General features: G+C 57.6%; 1 protein-coding gene and 1 long non-coding RNA gene across 3 annotated transcripts in view; one reads left to right on the top strand and one right to left on the bottom strand.

The window, feature by feature from the left end:
- Nucleotides 1-7,131: 7,131 nt before the first annotated feature.
- Nucleotides 7,132-11,986, top strand: LOC122236375. Of its 2 annotated transcripts, none has more exons than XR_006214440.1 (3): nt 7,132-7,200; nt 9,860-9,961; nt 11,639-11,986. It is a non-coding gene; the product is annotated as an uncharacterized LOC122236375 (long non-coding RNA). The 2 variants fall into 2 exon arrangements; XR_006214441.1 differs by lacking the exon at nt 11,639-11,986 and adding an exon at nt 11,381-11,458.
- Nucleotides 11,987-17,546: 5,560 nt separating this feature from the next.
- CACNA1A (calcium voltage-gated channel subunit alpha1 A) overlaps nt 17,547-22,369 on the bottom strand; it is a 121,460-nt gene continuing 116,637 nt past the window's right edge. The window contains 3 exon segments of the mRNA XM_042976796.1: nt 17,547-18,347; nt 19,185-19,435; nt 19,746-19,932. Of these exon segments, the coding sequence (XP_042832730.1) occupies nt 17,655-18,347; nt 19,185-19,435; nt 19,746-19,932 (1,131 nt within the window). The 3' untranslated portion in view covers nt 17,547-17,654.

Genomic DNA, 22,369 nt, shown 5'->3' on the forward strand with positions numbered 1-22,369 from the left:
TGTATGTACGTATGTATTTCTATTTAAGTCCCAATCAGTTAACATATAGCGTAATAATTTCAGGATTTAGTGACTCATCACTTACATGTAGCACCCAGTGCCCATCCCAGCAAGTGCCCTCCTTAATGCCCATTGCCCATTTAGCCCATCCCCCTACCCAACAGCCCACCAGCACCCCTCAGGTTGTTCTGTTTTAAGAGTGTCTTATGGGGGGGCCCCTGGGTGGCTCATTCGGTTGAGCGTCCGGCTTCGGCTCAGGTCATGATGCCACAGCCTGTGAGTTCGAGCCCCGCGTCGGGTTCTGTGCTGACAGCTCGGAGCCTGAAGCCTGCTTTGGATTCTCCCTCTCTCTCTCTGCCCCTCTCCCACTCATGCCTTGTCTCTCTCTCTCTCTCTCTCTCTCTTTCTCAAAAATAAATAATAAACACTAAATTTTTTTTTAATTTAAAGAGTCTCTTATGGTTTGTGGAGACCTTGTTTCCTATCGGGGTGGGGGCCAAGCGGGGTTGAGTGGCCACAGACACTGTGAAGTCAGATAGAGATAAACACTCCGAAGAAATACAATAGGGTTGTGAGAGAGGGAGAGAGTTGTAGGGGACTGGGGAGAGTGGTGGCTGATTTGGGAAGGCGGTCAGGGAGAGCCTGTGGCAGGGGCACATTAGAATGTTCTGCTCCCCACCCCCCGCCAGGAAGGGAGAGGTCTCTGTTTGTTGCAGTAAACGGCCCTCATCTGGTCTCTTGCAGCCTGTTTCTCCCGGGCAGCGGGGGTTCCTGGGAGTCCACAGGGGCCTTCAGGGACTCCCGTGTGTCTCCACCGGTGGAGGCCCGGCCCTCAGTGGCTGCTGCTCAGGAGGGTGGTGGCGTGTGTGGCTTCCGACTGTGGCCGTGACCGAGTGACGTGTCTGAGGGTTCGGGACGGCGTCTCTGGGCAGTTTGCCCTGGGGATTTGGAAGGTGACAGATGTGGGGGGCCGGGACAGGGGAGGAAGACAAGAGAGAGGCCGTCCCCGGCCGGTGACAGAGACTGAGGTGACCTGCCATCCTCCTCACCGCCACACTGAGCTGGCAGATGCAGGGCCAGGCTGGGCACCTGTACATGGTTCCTTGATCCTTTCCAAGAGCTTGTCCTGTCGAGGGGCTTGTCCGATCCTGTCTGTTTCCTGTGCCTCTCCTTCCTCCGCCCTCCCCTCCCTGGCACTTGGTGGGCTGGGAGCAGGTGGCCAGGGGGGCGGTGAGCCCCGTGGGACAGCGGGCCCATCCTTGCTGGGGGTGCTGCCTCCGCTCTACAGGCTGACCTCACCTCCTGGGTTGTCTTGGGAGAACCCTGGCAGCCTCTTCCTCTGTCCCTTAGAGCTGGGCATTACCTCTGGGACCTTTCCAGAAAACCACTAGGAGTTCAGGAAGGAGTCTATACCCCTCCCTCTGTTTCGCGGGGCTCCTCTGCCTTTGCATCCCCCTATCCCCCCAGCTAGGGCATTTGAGGCTCTCACCTTAGCCAGACAGCTTCTCAGTCACCCAAAACGGCAGTGCTGCGGAGGAAAGGTTCCTCAAAACGTTGATTCATTCATTTATTCCACCCACATTTGCTGAGCTAGCTCTCCGTTGTCATGTCCTTGCTGTACTGTTGTGTTTTTAATGTTTATTTATTTTTGAGCGCGCAAGCAGGGGAGGGGCAGAGGGAGGGGGACAGAGGATCCGAAGAGGGCTCTGCGGTGACAGCAGCGAGTGGGATGTGGGGCTCGAACTAACAAACCTTGAGATCATGACCTGAGCCGGAATCAAGAGTCGGACACTTAACCTACTGAACCACCCAGGTGGCCCTAAAATAAAATCTTAAAAAAAAAAAAAGAATGAATAAACAAATGTGGTCCCTCCATACTATGGACTATTATTTGGCCATAAAAAGGAATGAAGCTCTGATACATACTCCCACGTGGATGAACCTTTATGTTCAAACACATTATGTTCAAACACATTATGTTCAAAGCCAACCACAAGAGGCCACTATTGTGACGTCATTTACATGAAATATTCAATACAGGCAAATAGAGACAGAAAGTGGATTAGTGGTTGCCAGGGGCCCGGGAGGGGGAAATGGGGAGTGACTGCCTTTTTTTTTTTTTAAGTTTTTTGTTTATTTTGAGAGAGAGAGCACGCACGCCAGTGGGGGAGGGCAGAGAGAGAGGGAGGGAGAGGGAGAATCCCAAGTAGGCCCCGAGCTGTCAGCGCAGAACTGGACGCGGGGCTCGAACTCAAGAACCCTGAGATCAGGACCTGAGCAGAAACCAAGAGTCAGTGCTCAGTGGGCTGACTCACCCAGGCACCCCGGGGAGCGACTGCTTAAGGGGTCCAGATTATTCCTTGGCGAGGCAGGGGGCTCAGAGGCGGGGCGGTGGGCATATTCTAGAACTAGATAGTGGCAATGGTTGCACAACATTGTGAAAGTCCCACGTGCCGCTGAATCATACGCTTTACAGTGGCTAAGGGTTAATTTTATGTTCTCTGAATTTTATCACAATTAAAAAAACAGAAGGAAGTCAGCAAGCTGGAAGTGTTTCACGCTTCTGCTCTGGCTTCAAATGAAAGGATTTACAGGGGTGTGTGGTGGGAGGCAGCGCTGCGCAGGAGTAAGGGGAAGGAGCCTGCCCCGTGCTAGGCCCTGCTCCTGCAGGAGCCTGAGGCTTCCCTCCTCCCAGACCTGTCTGCACAAGTGGAGGTGGCCTGGCCTTCGGCCTGTGTGTGTGGGGGGGTGCATCGCGGGTGCCGGCCCCCTTGGAGGTCCTCAGAAGCCGAGGTAGGTGGATGGTGGGGACAGCGGAGCCACAGCATAGAGCATGTGGTTAACGGGTCACCCAGGCGGGAGGGGAGATGGGGCGGGGGGGGGGGGCCTGGAATGATGACAGGGGTGTCTGGAGAAAGAGGCCTGTTGGTGTCCACAGAATGGGTCCTCCTATTCACTTGCTTATTAAAATCCTCCCCTGCGGATGGGGTGCCCGGGTGGCTCAGTCGGTGAAGCGTCCGACTTCGGCTCAGGTCATGATCTCACGGCTTGTGAGTTCGAGTCCCGCATCGGGCTCTGTGCTGATGGCTCAGAGCCTGGAGCCTGCTTCGGATTCTGTGTCTCTCTCTGCCCCTCCCCTGCTCGCACTCTCTCTCTCTCTCTCAAAAGTAAACATTTAAAAAAATGTAACATAAATAATAAAATAATTAATTAATTAATTAAAAAAAAAGTAGTGTTGGGGCACCTGGGTGGTTCAGCCCGTGGAGCATCCGACTTTGGCTCAGGTCATCATCTCACAGTTGGTGAGTTCAAGCCCTGCATCAGGCTCTGTGCTGATGGCTCAGAGCCTGGAGCCTGCCTCAGATTCTGTGTCTCCCTCTCTCTCTGCCCCTCCCCCGCTCATGCTCTGTCTCTCTCTGTCTCAAAAATAAATAAATGTAACAAAAAAAAATTCAAAAATCAAAACAAAAAAAAAACCCCACGAAATCACAACCTGAGCTGAAGCCAGATGCTTAGCATGCCACCCATGGGCCCCCCAACCCCCATTCTAATATCATTACTTTGGGGGTTAGGATTTCCAGGTGTGAGTCTGGGGGCGGGGACATATTTAGACCATCAGGGGGCGTAAGTACCTTCACTCTCCCTTGTCCACTCAGAGAGGTGGGTCCACACACCTTCCCAGGCGACCCCGTCACCAGTTTTCCAGTCATTTTCCTTTCAAGTCATTGACCTCCCGGCTGCAGCCCACGAACCGGCATATGATTGCACATCGGCTATTTCTCCCTCCAACGGAAATGAACAGCCAGGTGCCCTGTTTGAAGCTCTGCCCGCCGGGAGGCTGGGAGGATTGCCCTTCGCAACTGTCCTTCCAGGGTGTCCTGGGAAGGGACAGAGGTACTGCCGCTCCCTGCTTCCAGCGGCTGCCCGCGCCTCGTGCCGAACCATCTGTAGCCGGAGCCTGAATGTTCTCTGATCCTAAGGAACCCCCATGAAGCTATGGGTGCAGGATGGGAGACAGAAGGACTCTGTACCACGGGACCTTTTGCTTATAGCAATGTGAGTCTATGTTATCTTTTAAAAAATTTTTAATCTTCATTTATTTTTGAGAGAGAGAGAGAGCGCGCCAGAGTGCGAGTGGGGGAGGAACAGAGAGAGAGGGAGACACAGCATCTGAAGCAGGCTCCAGGCTCCGAGCTGTCAGCACAGAGCCCGACGCGGGGCTCGAACTCACGAACCGCGAGATCATGACCTGAGCGGAAGTCGGATGCTTCGCCGACTGAGCCACCCCAGGCGCCCCTCTATTATCTTCATGATGCTATCTTTTTAAAGCCCCGGATCATCCTTCCAGACTCCCTGCTATGGTATTAGAAGGAGCAGATGTGGGGCAAGAGGTGGCGTTGGAACCATCCACAGCCCTCATTTGCTAAATGCAGCCTGCTGCCTGTTTCTGCACAGCCTGCGAGTCGAGAATGGCCTTTTCGTTTTTAAATGGTTGGGAAAAAAAAAAAAAAAAAAGACAACCCACCACGATGTGAAAATTATATGCAGTTCAGATTTCAGTATCCAAGGGGGTTGGAGGGATAGGACAGATGTTGTTTAAGGGTACAACCTGGCAACGAGTAGAAAATAAGTCCTGAAGAGCTAACGCAGGGTAGAGTGGATATACACAATATCATAACCATCAGATTTGCTAAGAGACCAGAACTCTTGATCGTTGCAACTCCGACCAGGAGATGATAATTCCACGATGCAATACAGGTGCTAGTTATCGTTCCGATGGCAATCGTATTCCAACAGCTAAATGCGTCAGATTCACATCTCGGACTCCTCGAATCCACACGGTGTTCCCCGGCAAATGTATTTCCGTGGACTAACTCCGTGTCCGCAGATAAAGTTTTATCGACACACAGCTGCGCCCGCTCATTTCCCTGTCGGCTGTGGCGGCCTTTATTCGAAGTGGCAGAGTTGAATCATTGCAATGGAGACTGCCTGACCCCTCGAAGCCGAAAAGAAAAAATACTTCCTGTCTGGCCTCCCCCCCCCCCCCCCCGAGAAGTTTGCAGACCCCTGCTCTACAGGGCCTGAGAACTGAGCGTCAACCCTCCTCTGACTCAGGGCTTCTGGGGATGTTGCCTCAGTGCACAGGTGGGTGGCGTTTGTGTGGGTGGCTCGGGGACACACAGGGACCGATAATCATGCTGGGAAGGGGAGGCTAGGATGGTCCTCAGGCGGTGGGGGGACATCTGGGCCTTCAAAGTGGAGTGGGATTGAACAACGGGTCGGGGCAGGAGGGGGGCGGGCACAGCCGGGACACGCGGTGAGGGTTCCAGCCCCAACAGAACCACCCCAAGAGCCACGGCCCATCTAACCAGCCGCCACGTCCCCTCTGCTGTCCCAGTGTTTTCCCTTTTCCTCAGCCTTTCCCTGCCGTCACCTGCTGTCACCTCCCTCGCTGGGTGCTATTCGCTGTCACTACCTTGGGTCTAGAGACACGTCCGTCGCGGTCAGTGGGTTTGCCTGCCCTCCCCACTCCCTCCCTCCCTCCCTCCCTCCCTTCCACTTCTTTCCTTTCCTTCCTTCTTTCCTTTCTTTTTCTTTCTTTTGGCAAAACACATGTAACATTAAATCAACCTGTGTGTCTGTATGTTTGTATGTGAGCTCAACGCCCAACATGAGGCTTGAACTCGAGACCCTGAGATCAAGAGTCTCACGCTGTCACAGCCTGAGTTAGCCAGGCGCCCCTAAATTAGCCATTTTATTTTATTTTATTTTTTTAATGTTTATTTATTTTTGAGACAGAGACAGAGCATGAACAGGGGAGGGTCAGAGAGAGAAGAAGGCACAGAATCTGAAACAGGCTCCAGGCTCCGAGCTGTCAGCACAGAGCCCAACGCGGGGCTCGAACTCACGGACTGTGAGATCATGACCTGAGCCAAAGTCGGCCGCTCAACCGACTGAGCCACCCAGGCGCCCCTAAATTAGCCATTTTAAAGTGGATGATTGCCTGGCATTTAGTACGTTCACCACCACGTTTTGTGCCTGGCTTCTTTCAGTTAGCGTGGTTTTGAGATTCATCCACGTTGTATGATGTAGCAAAACTTTGTGCCTAAAAAAGCTAAACTAAAATAAAACTAAACCTTTTTGCCTGTTTTTTTTTTTTAAAAAAAAAAGACAAATTGGATAATAAATTCAGAGGGAAAAAATGTTCTTTTTTAAAAAGTTTATTTATTTTTAATGTTTATTTATTTTTGAGAGACAGAGAGACAGAGCGCGAGCAGGGGAGGGGCAGAGCGAGAGGGAGACACGGAATCCGAAGCAGGCTCCAGGCTCCGAGCTGTCAGCCCGGGGCCCGACGCGGGGCTCGAACCCACGAACCGTGAGATCATGACCTGAGCCGAAGTCGGACGCTTCACCGACTCAGCCACCCAGGCGCCCCTACTTTTTAAAATTGTCATAAAAGACACGTGAGATTTACCATTTGAACCATTCTCAAGTGAAAGTTCAGTGGCTTTGCGTATATTCACCTTGTCACGCAGCCCTCCCCACCATCCATCCCCAGCACCTTTTCATCTTCCCAAACTGAAACTCTGTCCCCGTTAAACGCGAGTCCCCCACTCCCTCCCCACCCTCTGGTAATCACCCGATCCACTCTCTGTCCGTAAGTCAGTGGAAGTCCGAGCATGCCAGTCCTCCTGAGCCTTCAGTGGCTCCCTACTGCCCTCAGGATAAAGACCCAATAGTCCCGAGGAGGATGCACGTTGCATCCTGGTCCTCTCAGTGTGCTCCTTCTCCGTCTCATGGACACTTCCCCTTCCCCTTCTGAGGAAGGCCGGCTTCCTCCCAGCAGTCGTTATCTCCATGCTTTCTCTTTGGGTTTGTTGGTGTTTTTCTCTTGATGTGCTTTGTGCCTCCTCCATCTGACCGTGAGCCCATGAGATATGGACAGTGCCCGTCTTACTACTGGGCATGCCCTCACTGCTCCTGGACCTGTGCCCGACACACAGCTGGTGTTCAACATATAGGAGAAGGGCTGGCAGAAAGCAGGGAGTGGTCAGCCGTCGGGGGGGGGGGGGGCGGACTGAGGGGGGAGGTGGCTGGTGCTGTTGTATCCCTGGCCACCCGGTGCGTGGGGGCCAGTCCGGGGCTGGAGCCCTGTGGGACCGGCAGCCAGGAGCAGGATGTCCTTGTGTCCTCAGTGAGGTAAGTTCCTGGGGCAGGTTTGACTCGCCTTGGCTCAGGGCATCCGCACCATTTGCAACTTCTTTCTTTCTTTTTATAACAAGATTTAAATTTTTTTTTATTTTTGAGAGAGCAAGAGAGAGAGAGAGAGAGAGAGAGCACGAACCTGGGAGGGGCAGAGAGAGAGAGAGAGAGAGAGAGGGGATCCAAAGCAGGCTTTGCCCTGACAGCAGCAAGCGCCAAGTGGGGCTTGAACTCACGGAACTGTGAGATCATGACCGGAGCCCAAGCGGGACGCTCAACCGCCTGAGCCACCCAGGCACCCCACAATTTGCCATTTCCAGGGCCCGGTGTGGGCCAAGGAGAGGGGCCTGGATAAAGTCAGACTTGGCTTTCCCCCAGCTGGCTGGCCTCCTTCTGCCTGACGCTAAATGCCAGCTTGTCGCCGTGTCACTGCTCAGGGCCCTATGGGGGCGGTATCTCTCCGCCAGCCAGTGGCCATTCCCCACCCCTGCGCCCGCTCCCCCCCCCACCCCCCGGTTCTTTTTATATCTCACATTTACAGAAAGCCTAAACGTCTGAGCCCTTGAGGGAAGGGGCGGGGAGGCAGGGAGGCGGGGGTGGGGGCCGTGGGGGAGGGGCGGGGCGGGGAGGAGGTCTGAACCTAGCGCGGAGGGAGGCTGGCTGGGTCAGGGGCGGCCACTGGCTTCCTTCCATCAGTCCCGGAGCATCAGATGGTGCTGAGCTATATTTAAAGGCTGCTTTCTCCGCCTCCACTGCGGGGTCCTCACCAGGATGGATGAGTCAGAGGAAGGCCTGGCGTGGCCCCCCCAGGCCCGGCGGGTCTGCCCCGAGAAAGCTGGGAACACAAGAAGCAACCCTGTAACAGCCCCCGGCTGGGTCCCTGTTGACCCGAGGTCTCCCTCGCCCCGGCTGCCTTCTTTCTCCCAGCCCTGCCCGGGCTCTGCACCAGGGGACAAGCCCAGTGCATGACCCGCCGACTCAGGGGAACCCACAGGCCAGCAATGGCTCCCGGGTCTTAGGCACTGGCCTCTGCGGCCGGCGTCTCCTGCCGGATGCCCAAGCCCCCTGCACCCCCCGACCCCGGAGGCACGCGGCCTCCTTCTCTTGCTCTACAGCATCATCGACCCGCACGCACACACATCCTTCCTATTTCGCTCCTATGTTATTGATTGGAAGGCTGAGGTCCCCGGTGGGGACATATCTCAGTCAGCGCCGGCCGCTCTAACAACCGTCCGAGGGACGGAAGGGCGAGAGACATTTGTTTCTCACGGTTCTGGGGGCTGGGAGTCCACGATCGAGGCACCAGCAGGTGGAGCAGACGGTGAGAGGGCTCTCCCCGGTTCACAGACGGCAACTGCTCATCGTACCCCGACCTGGCGGAAGGGCCGAGGGAGGGCTCCGGGGTCTCCTTCGCCACGGCACGGTTCCCGTTCAGGAGGGCTCTCCTTTGTGGCCTAAACACCTCCCAGAGGCCCTCTCATCATACCGTCACCTTGGGGGTTAGGGCATCAACATATGAGTGCGGGTTACAGCAACACAGGACATTCACAGCAGGACACGTGCCTGTGTGGGTGAGGCGGAGCAGTGGAACAGGTAGCCAGAGGTGACAGAACAGGGATTGGAGGACAGCCTGTCCCACCCTAGCTGTGCGGGCATCACCTGCTTACCCCAGCGCCGAGCCCACAGGCAGGGGCATCCGGCATCCTGCCCCGGACCCTCCTGGACAGTGGTGGCACAACAGAGCTCAAGAATGACCCCAGGAGGGGCGCCTGGGTGGTTCAGTCGGTGAAGCGTCCGACATGGGCTCAGGTCATGACCTCGAGGTTCGTGGGTTCGAGCCCCGCGTCGGGCTCTGTGCGGACAGCTCGGAGCCTGGAGCCTGCTTCGGATTCTGTGTCTCCCCCTCTCTCTCTACCTCTTCCCCGCTCGTGCTCTGTCTCTCAAAAATAAATAAAAAATGTTATAAAAATAACAAAGAAAGCAGATTAGGGGTTGCGAGAGGCTGAGAGAGGGAGAAATGGGCAGCGACTGCTCATGGGGACAGGGTTTATTCTGAAATCAGACAGAGGTGATAGTTGCATAAGACTGGGGTGTACTAGGTGCCATGGAATTGAACACTTTATTTTTTTTTAACGTTTATTTATTTTTGAGACAGAGAGAGATAGAGCATGAACGGGGGAGGGTCAGAGAGAGAGGGAGACACAGAATCTGAAACAGGCTCCAGGTTCTGAGCTGTCAGCACAGAGCCTGACGCGGGGCTCGAACTCACAGACCGCGAGATCATGACCTGAGCCGAAGTCAGCAGCCCAACCGACTGAGCCACCCAGGCGCCCCTGAACACTTTATTTTTAGCTATTTATTTTTTGCATTTAAATGTTTATTTATTTTTGAGGGGAGGCAGGGCAGAGAGAGAGGGGGACAGAGGATCCGAAGCAGCCTCTGCAGTGACAGCAGCGAGCCTGATGTGGGGCTCGAACTCACGGACCATGAGATCAGGACCTAAGCCAAAGTCGCACAACCGACTGAGCCACCCAGGCGCCCCAGAAGTGAACCCTTTAAATGGTTAATTTTCAGTTATGTGAGTTTCACCTCAACTTGAAAAACCTGAAAAAAAAAATCACCTGTTCTTTTTTACTTTTTTCAATGTGGCAACTAGAAAATTGCAATGTGGCTGTTTTCAGACTGCTGCTGGATGGCCCGGCCTAGACCACTGTGCCTCCAGGGCAATCCGGTCACATCTGCGTCCTCTGCTCAGCAGGTGAAAAACCCCAGGACCCTGCTGACCCAGAGCAGGGCAGGGAGGAGCTGTAGTCACGGGGGGCGGGGGGGTCAGGTAGGGAGAAGAAACTGTCCATCCACCGGGGGACTTTTGATTGTCTTGTGTTCCCAAGGTGGCAGGACCGCGCTGTCCCTGTCGGTGGGGAGGTGTGGCAGATAGAGACAGGTGCAATACCTTGACCCACCTTGGGCTTTTGGCCACCTGAACTTCAAAGACCTGGAGACTGTTGTTCCCGGTTGGTGGCTTAGTGGTTAGCACCCCCAGTGGTCCTGGCCGCAGGGAGGCAGCACTTGGGAGAGGTTTAGGATGAGCGGGGACAAGCGTACTGGGAAAGGGGGCAGGACAAGTGCCAGCCAGGAAGGGCGTGTCCTCACCCTCTGGGAGGCCACAGGGCTGACTGGAGGGAAACCAGCTGGGTGCACTTTTAAGGTTCCCCTCCCCCCGCCCCCCATGTGACTTCGGGCGAGATCTTGGACAAGGGATTGAACCTTTCTGACCCTTAGTTTTCTGACCTGCAAATACCTTCCTCGTCTCCTCCTCTTAGCCAGCCCCTCCCCGCACGGTGCTCCCGGAGCTCCTCTGCAGCCCTCCCGCCTCCTGAGAAGGAGGAGGCTCACAGGGCCTCCAGCGCCAGCAGCCTCTCCGGCCCCCAAACGCTATAGGTCTTTCCTGAGCCATCTACTCTCTGTTCCAAGTAATCGGTAGAAAGTCTTTTCCATAGAGCGGCCGGGCATTTACATCCGTATTGTCCCTGCTGGTCCAGCTTCTGTCTCCGGAGCCGGGAGTAGGGGTACTGTTGTGCCCCTCACTCCCACCCCAGTGCCTCTAGACTCCTGCCTGCACCGCCAGCTCAGTGCCTCTCCCCGCAGATTCCCTGAGGGGTCTACCCCGCCACGCCCTGGCCGTTCCCCGACCGGCCTCTAGGTGGCGCTGCCTATCTGGTGTACCTGCCCGCGTCCCGCCCGCGCAACCTCAGCTCGACCAAAGGCTCCCCTGGGCCTTCTTGGGGGCCAGGAGCTGGGGCTGGAGATTGGAGATGCGGACCTTAACAAGGCCTAGACTTTGGTTTTTTTTTTTTTTTGGGGGGGGGGGCTCTGAGTCTCATTTGGTTGTCCAGTTGATCGATTATTATAATATAGTCTTTGATCCCACGGGGAAATGTGGGGCTCCGGAAGCTTTTTTTTTTTTTTTTTTTTTTTTTTTTTTTGAGAAGTCATCTGGATGCCTTTAAAAACTGTTTCCACATGGTAGAAGCAGTCATGAATTTTGGAGAATTCGGTAAAATACCAAAGTCTACACAGCCCTCTGTGGCGTGCCTTCCCAGCCCCCGCTGGAAGGAACCGCTGTCCGCAGCGGGCTGCGTATCCCCCCAGATCATTTTTTTTTTTTTTTTTACAGGAGAAATGCAGTCTCGGAGAATAAGCAGGGCAGGGCGAGGCCTTCTTTACGTTTAAGGGCTGGAGCAGGGCAGCGGAGGGGGGAGGGCTGGTTCTGCGCAGACCGCGTGGGAGGCTGGGGGGGGTGGGGTGGGTAGAGCTCTGGAAAGCTCGCAGGGCCCGATGTGGTGGGCACGTTGGGTGGAGCGCAGAGGGGCTCGGGCTTCTATTCCGGGCAGGGACGGGAGGCCAGATGGAGCGTGGGTGTCACGTTCAGCAGATGGGGCTGTCATGGCAGATCCAGGGCAGGGGTGGAACGAGAGCGGCTCCGTGCCCAGCCCCTCTGAAGACTACTCCGGCCAGCAGCCCCTGTCTGCTCGCGCCCCGTTCAGGGCATCTTCGTCCGTTTGGGCTGCCACGACAGAAGACCACGGACCGGGGGCTTGTAAGCCAGGGAGAGTTATTGTTCACGGTTCTGGAGGCACCAGCAGATGCGGCGTCTGGTGGGGCCTGCTTGCCTCTTAGCTCAGAGACACCATCTCCTCGCTTTTCCCCCCATGCTGGAAGGGGCGAGAGCTCTCCCGGGGCTCTTTCATAAGGGCATTAATCCAGGTGGCCTGGGGGGGGGGGGCGGTGCTCAGTCGACTCTTGGCTTTGGCTCAGGTCATGATCTCGGGGTACGTGGGATCGAGCTCCAAGTCGGGCTCTGCGCTGACAGCTGGGAGCCTGCTTGGGATTCTCTCTCTCTCTCTGCCCCTCCCACACTTGTGCACGTGAGGGCGCGCGCGCGCGCTCTCTCAAAATAAACGTTGAAAATAAAACAAAATCTTTAGGCGTGTCTGGGTGACCCAGTCAGTTGAGCCATCGACTTCGGCTCAGGTCATCATCTCGTGGTTCGTGAGTTCGAGCCCCGCGTGGGGCTCTGTGCTGACAGCTCAGAGCCTGGAGCCCGCTTCGGATTCTGTGTCTCCCTCTATCTCTGCTCTCTCTCTCTCTCTCAAAAACAAATAAACCTTAAAAAATTAAATAAAACCTTTTTAAAAATCTTCTTTTGAATGATAAAAGACACGCCTGTGACTTGGGAAATCCCAAGGGTTTTAAGAGCTCTGTACCAGGAACTGGGGACAGAGACCAAATATATTTCTCATCAAACCACAGGGACCTTGTTTGGAAATAAGGGCTTTGCAGATGTAATTCAGGTAAGGGCAGGGATGAGATCATACTGCATTGGGGAGGGGGGTGGGCTAAATCCAGGCGAAGTGTCCTCGTAAGAGAAAGAGACACAGGGACAAGGCCAGGTGAAGACAGAGACAGAGGCACAGTGATGTAGCCACAAGTCAAGGAACGCCTGAGGGTTGCCAGCAACCACCGAGAGCTGGACGGGAGATATGGATGGACAGCTTCTCCTTCAGGACCTTCGGTGAGAGCCGCCCCGCCCATACCTTGACTTCCGGACTTCTTGCCTCCTGAGTTGTGAGACAAGAAATTTCTGTTGTTTTAAGCCACTCAGTTCGTTACGGCTCTCCTAGGAGAGTAATATTGCTACTATTTAATGTTTTTAAAGCCATCTGTTCTCCTTTTTCTACTTATGTGTGTTTTTTAATCATTTTTTTTTAAAGAATTTTCTTTTTTTGAAACAGCGCATTTATTTCGCGCGCGTAAGAGAAGAGCGCACGAGCCAGAGAGGGGCAGAGAGAGAGAGAGAGGGAGAGAGAGAATCCCAAGCAAGCTCCCCGTGGTCAGCGAGGAGCCCGACACAGGGCTCGAACTCACGAACTGTGAGATCGTGACCCGAGGTGAAATCAAGAGTCCGATGCTTGATGATCTGAGCCACCCAGTCGCCCCTCCCCTTGTGTGTTTCACCACTCTAAGCACCGGTCTCTAAGATGCTGGCGTTGCTCTGTAGGTGAGGCTTTTCCAAATGCAAGGTGACATAAGACACGGGCTGAGAGTCGTGTCCTCGTTCTCCTCCTTCCGGTTGCTTCCCTAAAACCAGGCCTTTACCTCCATGCCGCGCAGCGATCCTGAGGAGCCAGCAGTCCCCATCGTGGGGTGCTCTGATCGGCAGCCACCCACAGATATGACTTTCCCACAAGTCTTCGAGCCAAGTGCTGTCACCCATCCACACCCCGCCAGTCCTTTGATGGCAGCTGCTGGGGGTCAGATAGGTGCCACCCCCAAATACACCACTTTAGGATGATTTTGAGCTGAAGGCAAGTGAGATGCAAAAGAGCTCTCTGTCCTCCTCTTTTCTACCTAAAAGCAGGGCATCAATTTCCTTTTAAGAAGGTGACAGAAACTTCCCGTTTTGAAGGTGTCCCCTTTTCTCCTGTGTCGGGAACAGAAGAGTGACTCATCACCGAAGATGGAGAGGCACCAAGATGAGTCTGTGTAAACAAACCTTAGGAAACCTTACAAAAATAATCCTTATCTTCTGTTAGTTTCCACCATATATTTCCTAGTCATTTCCCCATAATTTATCATCCCTGCAAGCCCAAACTCCCTTTTCTTTGTTAAAATGGTATATAAACCCCTGAGTCGAATCACTCTTTTGAATGTCACCGCTTTTCTGCGCGCGTAAATATTAATAAAAATTGTGTGTCTTTTTTCCCGTTAGTCCGTCATTTCTCTGTTTAATTCACAGGCCTCAGTCACTGACTCGAAGAGGGTAGAGGAAATGTTTTGCCTCCCTGACACAGTAGTAGGCCCCCATTTCACAGACAGAACATTGAGGCTCAGAGAGAGAACAGTGGGAAGCTTTAGACTGTAGCGAAGCAGTTCCTTTCAGCCCTGAGGATGCATTTGCAATACGTCTGGATCTCTCAGATCACTGTCCCCAGGTAGGAGGCTGCCCAGGGCATTTGCAGGGTATACTTGGCTTTCAGAGTCCCCATTTCCCTGCCCCTTCTGCAGCCTTCCAGATGACGTGGCTGAGGCCAGAGACTGAGGGGATGTGAGACCAGGGCTTAAGCCAAGCCACCCTCTGCCTCTTCCCCTCCTGATTCCCTCCCTCCGAGTCTCCTGGGCAACTTACATTTGCCCCAGCCTGAAGGTGTGGGTGATGGAGGCCTGGGGTCCAGCCTCCCTGCGCGCAGCCTCAGGTTTGGGCCCAGGGGCTGTGGGGGGCTCTGGCAGGGGGACTTGTTCCCTTGTGGACAGATGGCTGCAGTTTCCCTGGTTCCAGAGGGAATTGCACGGGGCAAATGTGCTGAACAGCTTCAGCACCACGGGAGGTGGGCCTTTGCCAGAGGCCAGCCCTGCCTCGGGCAGACAGCTGGCCTCGACGTCTGTGGGGGGTTGTGACTGGCTTCCTACCTGGTTAGGAAGTGAAAACCCTCTTTCGCTTTTTGTTGGACCGGTCACTTCCTAGATGCCATTATTGTGGAGGGAGCTCGGCCTGCCTTGCCATTTGGAGGCCTTCTCAGGCTGCCTGCTCAGCCTTCTTTGCCCAAGGTAAGCTCGAGGGTTGAGGTCTGGAGGAAGGCCTGTCGAACTTTCTGCTTTGGTGCTATAGAAATGGCTCAGGTGGGACGGGTGACACTCTGAGAACAGCAGGTCTCAAAGGGGTCCGGGCCCCTGGGGCGGGGGATATCTGTAACTATTACCCACATAAAGAGACATGCTTTGGAGTCCTTGATAATTTTCTTAAGAATGTAAAAGGGCATCGACACCAAAAAGTTTGGGAACCGCTTACGTAGGACAAGGGCCCAATCTGGCCCACTGTCTGTGTTTGTAAATAAAGTGGTTTTTTTTTTTAATGTTTTATTTATTTTTGAGAGAGAGAGACCGCGCGCGCGAGCTCAAGTGGGGGAGGGGCAAGGAGACACGGGACCCGGAAGCAGACGCCAGGCTCTGAGCCGTCAGCACAGATCCCCACGCGGGGGGCTCGAACCCAGGAGCTGGGAGATATTAACTGACTGAGCCATCCAGGCGCTCCTGTAAGTAAAGTTGTATCAGAACACAGCCACATTCACTTGTTCGCACGTTATCTCTGGCTGCTTTCCTGGTACGATGGCAGGTGGAGGAATCGCGACAGAGACTATCTGGGTCCCAAAGCTGAAAATATTACTCTGATCCTTTAGGAAAAAGTTCGCTGGCGGCTGATGTAAAACAGCGCGTTTAACTTTCACAGTCTTATTATCATTTCGATTTTACGGCTGGAAACACAGAGGCCCAGAGAGGTTAAGTCACTTTCCTCGGGTCACATAGCCAGTGTGTATGCTGGGTTGGGAGGGGCTCTAGGGAGGGTGGTGGCGCTAAGCTCCCCAGGGTCCAATGACTGACCCGAAAGTTGGGGTGTTAGTCTCCCCCTGCCTGGCCTCTGATTTTCCTTCTTCTGGCGCCCTGATGTTCCCTGAGGACCGTCCCCCCCTCTCCCTGTCTGCAGACTTTGTGGGATTCCCTCAAGCCCTTTCTAGGGAGAACGAGGAGCTGCCTTTCCGCTCAACTTGAACAAGGGGGTGTAACGGGTCTTTTGCTCACCTGAATCGACACAGCCCTCTGACCGCCAACTCTGACTATAGTTTTGTGGCTATTGCCCGTATTTGCAGGAGCATTCACAGAACAGGCAAGGAGGTGAAGTCTTGACCAAGGGGGGGGGGGCAACGTGGGAGTTTTCTGTCACCTTCATCTGTGGGGCCAGCTTCTGTAAGGCTGGAGTGGGAGTGTACAGGCAGGGGCACGGATGGGTCTGAGGGTGGAGGGAGGGCAGGCTGTCAGCCCCTGTGTAAGAACCCCACCTCCACCTGTACCTCTCATGTGCCTGCCGCCAGCATCTTGAGCTGGCCATGACCATCCCCCATTACCCAATGGGGGGGGGCTGCTCTGACCTTTGACCTTTAGGACGCCCCACCAGCTGCTCAGATGTTTCCAACAGGAAGTTTCGCTAACGTTTGGGGCCTCCCAGGCACTCCCCGGGCTCCCACTGGCCCCATCACGCAGGATGGTCATCCGAGATGATTTATCTTCCAGGATGGCTGTTTGTAGGTAGAACCTGGTTGACAGTAGACGGTGGGAGACCCGGGTGGCTGAGGGTGGAGGCGTGGGGTGGCAGCGGGGTGCACTGCTCTGCCTTCCAGCCAGGACAGCTGGCAGGGACCTGGGTAACGTCTTCGGCCTTGGCCTTCTTGGGCTTGTTCAGGTAGCCAGGATTTCTAGGGCTCTGGCCACTAAGCTCTGTGAGGATCAGGGTCTGTCTGCCTCCTTCTTTCCTGCCTTCAAACACTTTCAAAGGGCTTCCCTTCCACCATTCCCACCCCCCCCACCCCCCCAAGAGACCTGGGGAGCATTTTGCAGAGGGACAAAGACCAGTCGATCCAAAAGCCCTTTGATTCAACTTTTTTTTATTTTTTTTTTTCTTTTTGAATGTCATGCAGTAATTCAGTCCCAAGCCCACAGTTTTCAAACAAGGTAGGAAAAAGGAAAAAAGAAGCGAAGGAAATCGGTGGTGGTGGTGGTGGTTTTTTTTTTTTTTTCCTTTTTCTTTTGTTATTTCAAGCAGGACCAAATGTCAGAAAAAAAATGCTTCTTTTCTCAATCATTAATTTTTTTGTCCTTTTTAAAATTGTGTATCTTTTTAAATTGATTTTTCTGCAGGCAGTAATAGTAGGGTTTGGTATAACCAGCAAGCACTCCTGTGTGTGTCTGAGAACGTGTGTGGGGTATGAGCGTCTGGTGGAGGGTCTCGTGTGGGACGCTGGGTTTCGGCTTCGCTTCCGGCTTTTCCGCCACAACACGGGCCACCAGCTCGCGTTCACCAGGGAAAGGAAAGATTCAATTGAGATGATAAAACTCATCAATAGAAGCGATTTTTTTTTTCTCCCCGTTTTTCTTTTAAAAATGTGTTTTTTTTGTTTTTTTTTTTTTTTAAATTTCCATTTTCCCCAAGGTTCTCCAAAAATGGCTGAGTTAATTCGAATCCCTTGGCTGTATGGTTTGTCTGCCTCCCCTCCCCTTCCAGGGTCCCCCTCGTGGGGGGCGGGGGGAGGCGGGGTTGGGTCGGCTGGGTGGGGGTGGGGGGGCTCATCGCCGCCCCCCCCCGCCCCCCAGCGGCTTTTCTGGCCGAGGGTCTTCGCGGGCCACCCTGGCGTGTCCGGGTCCTGGGGTCTCCCTCCAGAGTCCGGGGCCATCCCGGGCCCCCCCACCCCCCCCACCCCCCCCACCCCCCCCACCCCCCGTGTGCGCTGGGCAGGCGGCAGCGAGGTGGGCCCGCGGCCCGTGCGCGGCTCCTCCCCGCGGGGCGTGTGCGTGGGGTGCGTGGGGGGGCCGGGCGGGCGCGGGGGCCACCTCGCCCGGGCTTAGCACCAGTCGTCGTCGTCGGTCTCGCTGTAGGCTTCGTGCAGGCCTCTCCGGGGGCCCGGCCCGCGCGGCCTGGCCGGTCCGTGCGCCAGGTAGTAGCCGTTGGGGAGTCGCCGGCCGTGCCGGGAAGGCGAGGCGCACGCCGGGCCCGGGGCCCGGGGAGTCCTGGGCGAGCACGCGCGTCGCGCGGGGGGTGGCGCGTCGTAAGCCGCGGCCCGGGGCTCCTCCCCTCCTCCGCCGCCCGGGCCGTCGGCCTCGTCGTAGTCGGAGCCCCGGTAGTAGCCGTGGTGCCGGGGCCCGGGGGGCCCCTCGGACGCCGGCCACCGCGCCCCGCCGTGGCGACACGCCCTGGGGGACTCGCTCCGGGCCGGGCCCGGGCCCCGCCGCTCCATCGCGGGCGAGCGGCTGCTGCCGTGGCCCCCCGCGGGCGGCCGCTCCCCGGCCAGAGGCTCGGCCGCGGGGCCCGGGTACCTCCGCGGGCCGCTGGGGGCCGCCCGGCCCGGCCGCGCCGCCGGCTGCTGTTGCTGCTGCTGCTGCGGGGGACCCGAGCCGCCGGCCTTACGGATCACGGGGGAATAGGACACGTGTGGCCGGGGGGTGGAGGGGGTCTGGGGGAGCTGGCGGCGTCCCCGCCGCGGAGTGCTGGTACCAGATGTTGAGGGGGCTGGGCTTCCACTTACGGAACTACTGCCCTACACGAAAATTGAAACAAAGGAAATCAAAAAAAAAGATACAACAAAATCAACCAGAAGGAGACGGAGGAGACACAGAGGACGGGAGGGAGAGAGGGAGGGGGCAAAGGAAAACCAAAGGGGGCGGGGGCGGGGGCGGGGAGGGGGGGACCGGGAGGAGGAGGTGGAGGAGAGGTGGGGGGGAGGGGACACAGGACATTTGAATGGAAAAAAAGGAGAAAAGCAACAGCCACAGGTAGGAGGAGGAGGACGAGGAGGGGAGGAGGGGGAGGAGGAGGGAGAGGAGGAGTGAGAGACAAGGAGGGAGGGGGAAGTCGAAAACCAACACAACAAAGTGAAAAGAGAAATGAGAAATGGAGTTTTGTAAGTTTCGGGGTTAAATAGCAGAAGTTTCAAAAATTACTCACAGGCGTCCAGAGGACAGAAATCATAATCGAAACAAAAACGGAAGCCGGGTTAAAGGAAAGCAAAAGGCAGCAGGCAGCCAGCGGGGGGCATGAGTCGTAAGGACCACGCTGGCCAGAAACTCAAACGGTGATCCACAACCAAAGAGGAAGCAGCTGCGGGGCAGGGGAGCGGGCGGCAGGCGGGCAGGGGGGCTGGGGGGGAGGCAGAGTGGGGAGCCAGAGTGGCTGGGGGCAGCGTCTCCCCCTGCCCGGCTCCCCCCTGGCTTGGGGACCCCAGTGGTGGGCAGGGTCAGAGGTCACGTTTGGGGAGTGGAGACCCTGCCTAGAGTGGCTCTCTGGTGTGCCCCCCCCCCCCGCACCCTCCCCCATCCCGCACCCCCGAGCTGTTTCCCCGTGGGCTCGGATCAGGGGTGCCCGGTGCCACACCCACCTGCCGGTGTGCCATGTGTTCACGGCCCTCGCTGGGCGAGCGGGACCAGCGCTGGTCCCGGGCCCGGGCCCGGCCATGGTCAGGCCGCTCCTGGGCGTAGCGTTCCTTGTCCGAGGGTGGGGGGTGGTGGTGGTGGTGGTGGTGATGGTGTTGCCGATGCTTCCGGTCCTTGGGCCGGCCCCGCTCCTGGTCCCGCTCCTTAGACGGCAGGTCCCCGGACTGGGTGGTCATGCTCAGGTCGGTCCCCAAGCCTGGGCAGAGCAGGGGGTCAGACAAACGGACGGCCATGCAGGAGGCGTGGGTGGCGCACAGGACGCCTCCCCGAGGGCCTGTGGGCTCTAGACAGGGGCACCTTCTCCCGGACCAAGGAGAGCCTGCTGGGCGTCAGGGGTCTGGTCCCCAGGCTCTGGGCGGCATCGGGCCCAGCTCGGCCGCTTGGTCCTGTCCCCTGAGGGTCCTGCTCCTGGTCCAGACCTCCTCTTTTCGGCCTCGGTGTTTCCCCTGCTCTCCCTTGTCGTCCCCTCCCCTCCTTCGTCCCCTGGGCCCTGAGTGGCAGCCCACCTGTGTCCACGTCCGTGTAGCGGCCCAGGGAGCGCTCAGAGGCTCGGTGGCCGCGGTCTCGGCGCCGCTGGTGGTGGTGCTGGGTGTCTTCAGGCGGCACCCTCTCCAGGGAGTAATCGTCCAGGCGCCGGGCCTTGGGGCCCAGCACGGAGGCTGAGCGCTTCATGGGGCTGGTGTCTGAGATGGTCTGGGGGGGTGGACAGGCCAGCGGGCCGGGGTCAGCGGCCCGCACCGGGCGGTCCCGGTCTGTCCCGGCCCCTCAGCCCTCAGTGACGGGGTGTGAGTGTCGGGGGCAGAGTCCCAGAGGGCCGTGGGGCTCGGCTTCTGATCCACCAGGGTCTCGGGACCCTTCTGCCTCCTCCCAGGCCCATCCTGGGTTCCGGCCAGGAGGCCCCATCCGATCCACCCCCGTTTCTCGGAACCACCCCTGGGAGGTACCCCCCAGCCCTGGCCATCCAGCCAGGGGCAGGCAGGCTCGCCGAAGGGGAGAGCGTCCCCCAGCCGGGGTACCACCCGGAAGACCCGGGCCCTGGGCAGCACAGCCCGGCGCTCGCTCCTGCCTGCTCTCTGGAGGCTGGCAGGCCTCCTGCGTGCTCAGGACCGGGTGCCCAGCCTTCCGGCTCACTGTCCTCTCCTGGGCTAGCCGGCACCGGGCTTTCCTGCCCACCCGAGTCCGGCTCCCAAAGGGAGCCCTTGAGGGGCTTCCCCTGGCATTTGAGGCCCCGAGGGGAGCCGCCCTTCCCCTTGGCCTGCAACCTGGGAGCCTGCCCGCGCTGCACCCCCAGGGGTCAAACCCTAGAGAGGGGCCTGTGGTTCTCTGCTGCTGGGAGAGGAGAGGAGGAAGATGGCACCTGAGGCCATCCCGGCCGAGTGGCCGGTGGCTCCGCCCCAGGTGGCAGTTTTAAGAGACTTAGGGCTTCTGCACCAGAGGGTCAGGGGTGGCGTCAGGGGTACGAGCCTCTGAAAAAGAGCGAGCCAGGTGGGGCTGCAGGTGAGGCTTCTTGGAAAGACGACATCTCCCAGCTTGGGGGCTCGGAGGAGACGGGGGTTGGGGGGAAGGGTGGGGGGCAGGCCCGCCCGGCAGGCACACGGAAGACACAACACACAGGGATGGGGCTTCACGGGGTGGGGGGTTGCAGTCTGCAAAGAAAGGGGGGGGGGTCCGAGGACAGGGGAGATGACGGGACTCCCACGAGGGGGGGTGGGCGGGAAGAGGGGGCCGGAGCCCAGCCGGGAGGCGGTACATACACTGAGGTTATTCCCACGTGGCCGGCCCCTTCTCCTCTGTCACAGCCCCACGGGATGGTGCACACAGAAAAACAGAAAGAAGAAAATAAATATAAAAGCCAAGAGGGAGAGTGAGAGGTGGTACACGGAGATGCCAGGATCGGGAAATCGGGAAAGAGGAACCCGGGCAGTGGGGGGGGGCGGGGGGAGGGGGACGGGGCAAGAGGGTCAGGGAAAGAGGTGTTAAAGTCCCTGGTGTGTGGGTGACCCCCGGCCCGGCTGGCCAGCCTCCCACGGGCACAGAGGAGACAGACAGGCGACACCACAGACAGACAGATGGCAGAGGCACGAGACGGACAGATGGGATGGCGTGACCACAGGCCCCGGGCCCTGGGCTCCGCCTCATGCAGGGTGCCCCAGCCCTGGTTGCCACTGACACTCAAAAGCTTGGGGAGGGGGTGGCCGTCAGCCGTCCTGTCCCAACCCTCTCTTGGGGTCCAGCGACTCAGTCCTGGGGGTGTGGGCGGCGCGGGAGGTGGGGAGAAGGCCTGGCGGGATGACGCTGGGCGGCCACATGCAGCTGGGCGCCCCCCCACCCGAGTTCTCAGCAGCCAGAGGCCAGGTCCTGGAGCCACCCTGGCCCAGCCAGGCACAGCACAGCCTTGTACCCCGTGCACACGCCATGGCACAGCACACGGGAAGCCTGCCACAGCCAGACTATGCCGCCCTGCCTTGCAGGCTGGGCGGGCAGCCAGCCATGCTTCTGGCTCCGGTGCCCCTGTCCCTGCGAGCCTGGGGCAGTGGGCGCACCTCCCTCCCCCCACCCCCTCCCCCCCGGCCCCTCGCCAGCACTGACCAAGTGGGTGCTACAGCTGGGTGAAGCGGCCACACACAGACACGCATCAGGCATACGTCCCTGTCCCTCCCCACTGGCCCCCACAAAGACCAGACAGGAAGTACAAACCCCAGCTGTCCCCAGGCCACCCACCCCCCGCCAGACTCTGCTACCAGGTCCTAGGACCTGCCAAGTTCCCAAGAGCAGACCCACGTGCACACGCGTGTGCGTCCGTAGGTGCCAGTAAGAGCACAAACGGACACGTAGCGTGCGTCTGTGCGTGCGCGTGCCCGGGGGCGCGTTCTCGATCGCCGGTCTCACCTGGCCCTGACGCGTCACCTCCCCCACCCCTCCCGCGCCCCCATGTGTCCTCCATCAGGGAGGAGCTGAGGGCCTCCGGGGGTGGCCACGGAGGGTGGCAGGGCCCTCACCCTGCGGCTGAGGGTGTGGGTGGCCCCCTTGAGCCGGGGTCCCGGAGGAAAGAGACCCCTTGGGCCGTGCGGGGAGGGAGGGGGCCACGGCATCCCCACTGCTGGCCGGCAGGGACCCTGGGGGCCCTGAG

The sequence above is a fragment of the Panthera tigris genome, chromosome A2 (assembly GCF_018350195.1).
Source record: "Panthera tigris isolate Pti1 chromosome A2, P.tigris_Pti1_mat1.1, whole genome shotgun sequence".
Classification (NCBI taxonomy): Eukaryota; Metazoa; Chordata; class Mammalia; order Carnivora; family Felidae; genus Panthera; species Panthera tigris.